The sequence below is a fragment of the Lolium rigidum genome, chromosome 3 (genome assembly GCF_022539505.1).
Source record: "Lolium rigidum isolate FL_2022 chromosome 3, APGP_CSIRO_Lrig_0.1, whole genome shotgun sequence".
In the NCBI taxonomy this organism is placed as follows: domain Eukaryota; kingdom Viridiplantae; phylum Streptophyta; class Magnoliopsida; order Poales; family Poaceae; genus Lolium; species Lolium rigidum.
Genome location: NC_061510.1, coordinates 321668349 through 321679112, shown reverse-complemented (window position 1 = coordinate 321679112; position 10764 = coordinate 321668349). Strand labels below are relative to the sequence as shown.

The 10764-nt window shown below is 43.3% G+C and overlaps 1 protein-coding gene across 1 annotated transcript; it reads left to right on the top strand.

The window, feature by feature from the left end:
• Nucleotides 1-4122: 4122 nt before the first annotated feature.
• LOC124703804 (tubulin beta-8 chain) lies at nucleotides 4123-7884 on the top strand. The gene is made up of 3 exons (XM_047236034.1): nucleotides 4123-4543; nucleotides 6724-6993; nucleotides 7088-7884. Exons 1-3 carry the CDS (start codon nucleotides 4144-4146, stop codon nucleotides 7759-7761), a joined length of 1344 nt encoding a protein of 447 aa, XP_047091990.1. The 5' UTR covers nucleotides 4123-4143; the 3' UTR covers nucleotides 7762-7884.
• The last annotated feature ends 2880 nt before the right edge of the window (nucleotides 7885-10764 follow it).

Below are 10764 nucleotides of genomic sequence, written 5' to 3'. Positions count from 1 at the left end.
CAATGTAGAATTCATGATCTTGTTAGTAATTTCCTTTGTGAATATTAGTTTACCTTATTATTCATAATCTATTTGTTTAAATTTATCTAAAAAAACATAAAAAACTGGTAATATGACAACAAAGAACAAAGCTTGAGGAGTTTCAGTTTCTAATGATGATTATTTGCTTGCACCCATCACTCGGCCCACTGTAGATGCGGAGAACTATGAAATTAAACCTCATTTTATAACTTTGGTTCAGCAAAACTAATTTGAAGGTTCCGCTTCTGAAGATACATGTATGCACTTGAATACTTTCACAGAGATATGTGACATGATGTGTATTAAGGATATTAGTAACAATGCTATTAAATTACACTTATTCCCCTTTTCACTTACAGGGAAAGTAATAGAATGGTTGCTATCAGTTCCTTCGGGAACCATTACTTCATGCTAAAATTGTTGCAACATATTTATGGCTAAATGTTTTCCACATGCAAAAACTATGCAACTATGTTCTAACTTCACATGTTAGACAAGAAGATTTTGAGCCTCTATCATTTGCGTGGGAGAAGATGAAGGGGTCTGTAAGAAGCTGTCCCAACCACATGTTGGAAGAGTAGATCATTCTACATTTTTTTTACTGTGCTTTAAACAAAATGTCTAAGTCTATGCTTGAAACTACTGCTGGAGGAACATTCATGGGAAAGGAGATCGATATCGCGACAGAGATTCTCAATGATATGCAAGATGTCTTTACTCTTATGCATGATTGAGCTTTATGTCTACTTTTTACTTCAAATGATGATTTCTTGATGTCATTTACTTGCCAAGAACCATTGTACTTTGAGTATAAACCATAATAAACTAAACCAACAAATTAAACTATTAAAATAAATCTGTAATAACCTCGCCAGAGGTAACAATTGCTTCCCCGGGATTTGTTCCACTTGCCCTTAACTCCTGAATCTTTTCCTTCAAAAAAAACTCCTGAAGCTTTCAACGAGTGGGAACAACTACAAAGTACCACGTAATAAAACCTACATATTAGTTTGGAGAATGATACATGGAAATATAAATGGGGAGGGAAATTTACATCTAAAAGCTTCTACAGCTATTGCTTCCGAAACATCACACCACCGACTCCTTTTTTATGGACATGGAAATCAAAACTTTGGCCAAAACTAAAATTCTTTGCATGGTTATTACTGGCGGACAGACTTAATACGAGAAATATGCTCAAAAGGAGGAATATTAATATTGGAAATAATTTCACTTGCCCCAACACTGGAGAAGAAGAAACATTTGTACACATATTCTTCAAATGACCCTTCAGCTCTAGTTGCTAGACTAGATTAAACATAACGTGGCTTGATGCAAACTACACAATAGACATCATATCTCAGGCTCACTCAACGCATCAGGGTCCACTCTTCTTTGAGAAATTTATCTTTGGTGCATGGGGAATTTGGAAAGAGAGAAACAATCTTATTTTTAGAGATATTAGACCAACTAGAGCATCTTGAAGAGAAAGAGTTCACTCCGACTTCCTTTTGCTTAGGTTCAGGGCACCTCAAAACCTGGTAGATCACATTTATAGCCTTATAGACACATTGTAATTTTTCTTTTCTTGTTCATCATTGTAAAAGGTGTTTACACCAAACTATGTAAATATCTGTGGTAATGAACGGAATACCACAGTAGGAGCCTCTCCTACTGTGTCTTTGTAAAAAAAACAATTGCTTCCCGGACAATGGTCCATAAAAAGGTTGGTACCTTCGATCTGGAATACAGATTCTAGTACTTAAAGTTTTTTTCCTAGAGACCTAGGTTTATCGAATCCACCAGAAGATTACTTTTGTAAAACCACTCGAATCTCTGTAAATGTCAATATAAATACAAAATCGCACTGTAGAGGCTTCCCCTACGGTTACACTGTGAAAAAAAGTAAGATCACTTGAACAAGACTTGTAGTTTTTGTTTAACTTTTGCTTTATCAGACCATAATTTTCTTGTGTTGTTGTGTACCAATGGTTTGGAGATAGGCTAGGGCTTAAGGTTTCACCTGCAGATGTGCATTAATAAATTGGATGCAAAGATAAAATGAAGCTCACATATGTCAATATACCCAAATAAAGATGCAACATATAACATGGGCGATGCATCCTAGAAACACAATAATATCGTAGGCCACAGTCTTTCTACATCGAGTTCCTATGCAGCACAAAGTCTTTCTATTCAGATAAATCAGACAATACCATTAGGATCAACGACGTCACCGTTACTCCCTAGAAGATAATCACACTATCAACCATGAATATTTTCACTTGAGCATGACATCGAATCATGCAACTATATCTAGTAACCTCAATCTTGAATGTTATCACTTGAGCATGAGATCGAATCATGCAACTATAGCTACTCAAACCTCAATACCGTTACCGGTTTTCTAGTTAGGGTACATGTCGAACCTTAGATCGAGATAAAGAGATCGGAGATTAGAAACGGATCTCTACTACCATAATACACAATACCTCATAAGTAAATAGATGCACATGATGTTGCGAGGTTTGGCCTTAGCCCATAGCCCGTGAGGACTACTCACACATGATTAGATCAACAATCATAAGCATTATAGTATAAATCTCAAAGAGATGAATTATAAATAGTCTTACAATATCGTCAATCGTGAATAAATCAAGATTACAAGTAGGGGACAAATTATGGAGATGATGATGATACTAAGGCTGTAAAGTGGATGGCAGATGCGCAGGGCTTCGGTGTAGATTCAATCTGACTGGTGACGGAATGTGGTTTTTCTCTTTGTGTGTCTCGAATGTTCTTGGTGCCTTCATGTTTTATATTGGTTTTGACAAGATGAAGTCACTGACACCTGGTATGGCCAGGCCGTACCGACGGGCATGACCATACTAGTGGTCGTTAATCCTTCCGCGAATCAGATCTGAACCCTGGTTAAGTTGGTGACATCTCCAGCCCGTAATTCTTCATTAATTGCCCTTAATTCCCTCCTAAATATTTTATTTATGCACAAAAGAAATAAAAAAAATGAGATTTGCACATCTTGACATTGATTAGCACATAATATGAGGTCTACGAAGATATTTGCTTCATACGGAGAAAAGATACCCCGGTTTAGATGAAGATAAAGTGGTCATTTTCACAAGCCATCACTGGGCCCTTATCTTCGGCAGAGTGCATGTGCCCCCACATCCCGCTGACAAGGACTTCAGACACGAGGTGTTGCATGCAATGTGGCTCGACCCAATGTACGATGACAGTAGCGACTACCGGTCGACGCTATTGCGCGAGGAATGAGAGGCGGCGCTAAACCGCTTCACCGGTGACCATCCACCACCGGAGAAGAACAAAGCCAAGTGAACGCGGTTCTAGTCAGTGGCCGGCAGCACCATCAAGGACGTCATCGAGAACGCTCGTCATGTAGGCTTCATTCGGTTGGCTACAAAGATCGGCATCGTCAATCTCGACACCGATGAGAGAATACGGGCTGCCGTGGCCTCTGGCGGCACAAGCACCCGACCCAAACAACTTTGATGGGAAAGCCTTCACTGCCTATTAGATTTTCAATCTGTAGGATTTATCAATGATGCACTCCCCATCTTATTTCTCCATGTGTGATGAATGATGTTTTTCATCGTAAAGATGGGTTTGCATCTCAAAATAAATATGAAATGATAAAATGCATCACGCCGATCCCGAACTAAACACGCAATGGGAAGACACAACCTAATTTTTTTCAGCGGCCCAATCTAAACGAATCAAAGTGGATACATTTTGTGTTCGAAATGGATCGGACCCGCAGTAGATATCCTAGGGTAAAACCATCCTTCTGATCACAGCTGCATGCCGATGAAAATAAAAAAACCTCCATGCTGTCAATGGAACAGTTGATCCAAACGTAACTGCAGGGCTCCCCAAGAGGGGTCGAGACGTTCCCTCGAAACGCGGCATATAGACGCGCCCACGATCCCTCCTTCCCTTCCCGTCCCACCCTCCCACCTTCTCTTCTCTCGCCCCCGCCCGGCTTCACGTCCCATCGTTCCACAAACCAACCCCGCCCCGCCCAAGAACAGCGATCGAGATCGTCGTCACCCCGCACGCCAGGCCATCCCAAGAGCGGCCAAGATGAGGGAGATCCTGCACATCCAGGCCGGCCAATGCGGCAACCAGATCGGCGCCAAGTTCTGGGAGGTGATCTGCGGCGAGCACGGCATCGACCCAACCGGCCAGTACACCGGCACCGGCACCGCGCCGGAGCAGCTCGAGCGCATGGACGTCTACTTCAACGAGGCCGGCGGCGGCCGCTACGTGCCGCGCGCCGTCCTCGTCGACCTCGAGCCCGGCACCATGGACTCGCTCCGCTCCGGCCCCATCGGCAACATCTTCCGCCCGGACAACTTCGTCTTCGGCCAGTCAGGCGCCGGCAACAACTGGGCCAAGGGCCACTACACCGAGGGCGCAGAGCTCATCGACTCCGTCCTCGACGTCGTGCGCAAGGAGGCCGAGAACTCCGACTGCCTCCAAGGTACGTACCCGGGTTTCTTGATTGGATCATCCTCTTCATTGCTTCTCTGCATTCCCCTGGATCTGTTTCTGGAACAGAGCCGGGCATCTTATTATCGTCAACACTTCCAAAAACCGTCCATTCGCGTAAAATTCTCTAGATCACAGCGGGCAATGCGCGATCCATCGGAAATCTGTTGTATAATCGGAAAATTGATCAGAATATCACGGAACATTAACCGTCGGATCAATGTTTGCTGTTGTTTGATCTCCTATTCCTTTGGTAATTAGGGGTATAATAATAATTATCTTCACATTTATTAGACTCTGCTGTCTTCCAGCAGAGTGCCAGGGTAGTGTGTTGCACGTAAAACAAAATCTGCCAACTTGGCAGCATTTACAAGCAGAGTCCGGGATCCACCATACTACCTAGTGGATCCGGTGCTTCCAGTCATGGGTCTAGATAATTTATGGATCCAATATTGTTCAGTTGACAGATCACGCAATTTGTCCTAACCATTTGTTGAACCTAATTTTTGACATACATATAAATACTTAGTGGGTAACTCAATAATCACACCATTGTTACCCCTCATTTAATAATTGATTACATTACTGACACGATGCATAGTTAGTACCATGTTTCATCGGTTCAAATCATACCGCTTCCGATGGTAGTGACATGCCTGGGATCAAGATGGCCGAGAATTAAAACTAATTGTAGTGCTTTCCGGCCTTCAACTTTAGGGCTAATCTTCAGTTGAATGAATCAATCAGCCGGTAGAAATACTGTTGTTAAGGATGCTAGTGATGAAGGTTCTGAAAGTATGGTAGACACAGACTTACACTTCGAATCTTCCTCAAGACCTTATCTGCACCATTACATATGTTCCCTGGATACTATCTGTCTCCAGAGAGGCATTAACTGTTTCGATAGGAATTCCGTTGTCTGAGAAACATAATGAATTGACAAAAAGTAACGACAGTTCCACATTATGTCGAAATGTCGTGGCAATTTGAGCATTGGCTGACATTGGGAGTATGGCATATATATGCAGTTTAACGACAAACGTAGATTACAGATGCCTCAGATGGTGTATCAGTTTTCTCACCAATCTCTCATGAAAACCGTTTCCTTTTTACAGCATCTCCTGAAAACTGTTTGTTGAAAGGCAATTTTGATTACCACTTTTAGAACAAGCTTTCAGGACTGCTATTTTTCACTTCATTTTCCTCAATTGGCAAGAAAATAGTCAACTTGTAGATATTCATTTTATTAGGGACAAATCGACCAAGCAATTGAAAACATGTTGAGATAGACGACGCCAAAATACCCATTAACTTTGGAATATCCATAAAATAAAAAAGGAGTAAATTCAGGTGGCAAACAACTTTGTAGTAGTCGGTCATGTATGACCTTTAGTACAGAAATACAATTTGGTTGCGTCACATCACATGTCGACGTCTTCTTTTGCTGGTTGGATGTTTATTGGGTTACCACCACACTAATAATGTACTAGTACAATTATCATGTAGTGATTACTGACAATGTTGTACGACCTAACAATAACACAACATAAGAAAGGAGGTTTGAACGAACGGGATACTGTCGGGGTTGGCTGCTGCGAATGGGACACTGAGACAGGCTGTTGCCAGTGGATGGTTGTTGGGTAGATCCTTAGATATGCGTTCTTGATGTTCTGCTTACTAATTAATTAGTTAATTGTGTACTTGCATGATCCTTTTTAGACTTATATGAGGTGAAACTAATGAAATTATAGTACACCTGATGATAGCTGCAGAATAAAGAAATATACTAACTTTCAGTGATACTTACAACTAAGCCAGATAGGCACATTATGTAGGACCCGTGGGGATCAATCTCTGTCCCATATATAATTTCTGTACGATTGATGATGTGTTGCACAGTTCATGTTAATCTGTAGTTAGGCTCCGTGTACTACAAAATAATGAATTTGAACCTGAATAGTACAACAGATTATCTTTCAGTCTCTGAGCTCCTGAAAATGAATTGCTTTCTGCAAATTGACTTTCCTTGTTGGACCGTAGTGCTTTCAGTTAAGATTAGTGACATCCTAAGGAACTGGTCAAACTGAAGCTGCCATACATTTCATTCTAAGCAGTAACTGATGGAGTAGAGCTAGTACTTGTGTTGTTTACTGAACGTGCATTCTGTGACAGGTTTCCAAGTATGCCACTCTCTAGGCGGTGGCACTGGTTCAGGCATGGGCACCCTGCTCATCTCCAAGATCCGGGAGGAGTACCCTGACCGCATGATGCTCACCTTCTCCGTGTTCCCATCCCCCAAGGTGTCCGACACGGTGGTCGAGCCCTACAATGCGACTCTGTCCGTGCACCAGCTGGTGGAGAACGCCGACGAGTGCATGGTCCTCGACAACGAGGCCCTCTACGACATCTGCTTCCGCACTCTCAAGCTCACCAACCCGTCCTGTAAGCCTGCATTTCATTCCATGCATCCATTGCAGACGATACATATCTGTCAGTGCCAATTGAACTTATGGGAATGCATACTTGATCAATGCAGTCGGTGACCTGAACCACTTGATCTCGGCGACGATGAGCGGCGTGACGTGCTGCCTGCGCTTCCCAGGGCAACTCAACTCGGACCTCCGGAAGCTGGCTGTGAACCTGATCCCATTCCCGCGTCTGCACTTCTTCATGGTCGGATTTGCGCCGCTCACGTCCAGGGGCTCGCAGCAGTACCGCGCCCTGACGGTGCCGGAGCTGACGCAGCAGATGTGGGACGCCAAGAACATGATGTGCGCGGCGGACCCGCGGCACGGCCGGTACTTGACGGCGTCCGCCATGTTCCGGGGCAAGATGAGCACCAAGGAGGTGGACGAGCAGATGATGAACGTGCAGAACAAGAACTCGTCCTACTTCGTGGAGTGGATTCCCAACAATGTCAAGTCCAGCGTCTGCGACATCCCGCCCGTGGGGCTCTCCATGGCCTCCACCTTTGTCGGCAACTCCACCTCCATCCAGGAGATGTTCCGCAGGGTCAGCGAGCAATTCACCGCCATGTTCCGGCGCAAGGCTTTCCTCCACTGGTACACCAGCGAGGGCATGGATGAGATGGAGTTCACCGAGGCCGAGAGCAACATGAACGACCTCGTCGCCGAGTACCAGCAGTACCAGGACGCCACCGCCGAGGAGGAGTACGACGAGGAGGGGGAGCACACCGCCGACGAAGCTTGATCAACATATGCGTCGTCGGTTTATGCAACCCCATCAAGTCGCTTTATATATACCTCTGCGTGTGTACTTATGTTATGTTGTCGTGTCTGCCGGACTGCTGCATGTACGCTTGTGTGTTGGTGCTCGTTTCTGTTGCCGTCCTCCTCATCTTTCACTTGTTATTGTTATTTCAGGCTACTTGAACTTGTTTGCTTAAGCACTTGGCAGTACTGTCTTCTCTGTATATGTTAGGAATATGTATCTACTTTATGTCTTGATTCATTATCTGCTCAATTATTTTTTGGGGTACAATTGTCTGCTCAACTCAGTTGTGCATCATAATCGTCACGACCTTCATGTCAAAGCAGGAGACTGAAACAAACAAACTCTTGGATAACTGAGAATTTGGCTATGAAGGTTAGATAGTACCAGTTTCGATTGGTCTGTCTACTTTTCACATGGCCCATTGTCTGTTGGACTGGTTTATTTTGTAGGCCGGCCTTATTTGTATTCCTTACGTTTTGTATTTGGCTGCTAGAGTCAACGGGCTGTTTTTCTTTTTTGCAACGAACAGACTGGTTTGCTTGATGTGTTATTTTTCTAGGCTTTATCATTTTTAATAGGATTTGTTTTGGATATAGAGTATGTGAATTTTTTGGGCTTCTAATTGCACATCTATGTGTAATTGTGTATATATGTCTGTAGAATGGGAGAAAATTATTTGGATATATAGTTCATTATTTTTTCAGCTTCTAAGTGCACACTTAGATATGTAATTGCACATATGTGTGCAATTGCACATACATTTGTGATTGCATATATGTGTGCAATTTTAAACTTGCTATGTAATATTTTAAATTTGTTTTTTTATGTTTTTTTAGAATACACCCTAAACGGTGTATTAGATATATAGAAGAAAGGCAAAGAAGCTCAGTACAACACCGCAAGTGGCTAGTTAATGCTGCCAACATGGGGTGACAGCTCCCGGAGAAAAAACCTACTCTCCTAACTGCCACCGAAACTCCACCGGCTCCAAGAAGCCAAAACTATTGGTACGAAAGAGTCTAGCTAGATGCCACCGCACGAACTCCTCCTTGATCTCCGTCTTGATCTCCAAGACGGACGGACTTGCGGCATTGAAGACCACGCCGTTCTAGTGCTGCCAAATGCACTGGAGGTACACAAACTCACCAAATCCGTGCTTGTAGTTGTCTATTTTCTAAGCTAATTATTGGACTTCTAATTTGTGTATGCAAAATATCAAAGCCCAGCAAGGAAAAACAGAGGAGAGTCTCCTTGATCTTGATGACGTTGATCGATCGAGAACTAACAAAATTCTCGGTCTATCGAGCCGTAGCGACATCCAGTTAGTTTTTCCGGGGAGACAGCTCAAGAGAAAGTCAGGGTGTTATTTACCACTAGTGGTCGTGGCACTGACTTTATTTTAGTAATCCAATTGTTGCTTATTTGACGATCTCAACCCTCGGAAGTCTAGCCTAGTAACTGAGACGTTGCTGATTTGATGATCTCAAATGTCTATCCAGTAAGGCCTACTCAAACCATATCATTACATTAGCTTTTCGTACATTTGTGACCATGCCATCAATCTGACGAGATGCTATAAGATTTGTACTATGTCGCCATTATCTGGCCCTTTGTCATTTCTGAAAGCCAAGTCGTTGCTCAGGTCACCGCGCAACGCGCATAGTTAAATCTCACCCAGTGGCCAGTGTGTAGTTTTGCACAACTTGGAGGCTTTCAGGCTGGTTTTCCTAGTACACTGAATTCTGATCAGGTCAACCCCCTTATCCTTGGCTGCAAGTCTGCAACAATACAAGAAACGACTCTGAACCGAAGTCTTCAGGTTTCTGAAGAAATTAGAGTCAACCAGATGGATCCAAAATTCTTTTGGTATTTGAAAACAGCTCAACCAAAATGGCGAAATGTGAAAATTTATCAGTTCTGGGCCAAAGCCCAGTACTATAACTGAATTCTCACTGAAAGTTCAGTCGTATGAACTGTGAACTGTCTGGACCGGTTGCTCTGCGTTTTGTCAGGTTGTGATTCATGTTCTTCTAGGTTAAGTGCAAGTGCATCCAAAAAAAAAAGGTGCGGTGCAAGTGTGAGTACACATGACCAATATCAAATTCGATTTGTAAGTGACGAACAGGGGAGGTTATGGATAAACTATAAGCCATGGAGTAGCTGGTGTAGTACACGCTCTGGATTCTGGAAGAATGGCCAACGATTCATAATTCACCAGCAAATGTATCGGTAACTACCTCCGCGATGTTCGTCGCAACATGGATAGCTTCATGGATCGTCAAACACGAGAGCCGACATGAATCATAAAGCTATTGCAGCGATTTTCTAAAGTTCGAGCTAGTTGGTGAGGGAATACGCATCGATCGATCTGCTTTTCAAGAAGGGTTCACGCAACTGCTGCTCAACGTCCTCAGATATATTCCTCGACATTTCATCAGACAGCAACTCGCAGGGGCTAAGTAAACACAGATGGTTCGGTTCAGATCTTCCTTTTGACAATAGCCGCAACAGAGCGTGTTTTCAGTGACGGGAACATGTGAAAGAAGAATGGAAGTGAAGATTAAGATGCTGGGGGCGAATATTCACATGCTGTCGCTGTGTAGTGGATAGGCTAGCTTCCTTTACTCCAGCAAGAATCGCAAAAGAGGCAAAGGTAAAGAAACGAAGCCGTGAGGGCGAGCTTGTTGTTAATTTGACCCCAGAAGCAACGAAGAAAAGAAAGGCTCATTTATTGGTATATTCTAGCCTTTCGCTTTTACGTCGTTTCGATATCTTCATGTTCGAAAAAAGAATATATTCAGTTATTCTTTGTTGGACCTGGCTTACCTTCTTTCTAACAATGATGCGTGGTTGTGAAAATGCTGCCAAAGCCTCCAGGACGACGAAGGGAAGACATGTAGCACGCGCAGTCGGTCAGTCAGTCAGATCATGCAAAGCAGAACAACGTAATGGTTTGGTCATCTGCCATGATTAATTCCA

Excerpts from the sequence above, each read along its gene's own strand:
- LOC124703804 (XM_047236034.1), top strand. The coding sequence starts at position 4,144 with ATGAGGGAGATCCTGCACATCCAGGCCGGCCAATGCGGCAACCAGATC. Across the intron at positions 4,544-6,723 it reads GAACTCCGACTGCCTCCAAG|GTTTCCAAGTATGCCACTCT; the intron begins GTACGTACCCGG and ends ATTCTGTGACAG. Across the intron at positions 6,994-7,087 it reads CAAGCTCACCAACCCGTCCT|TCGGTGACCTGAACCACTTG; the intron begins GTAAGCCTGCAT and ends TGATCAATGCAG.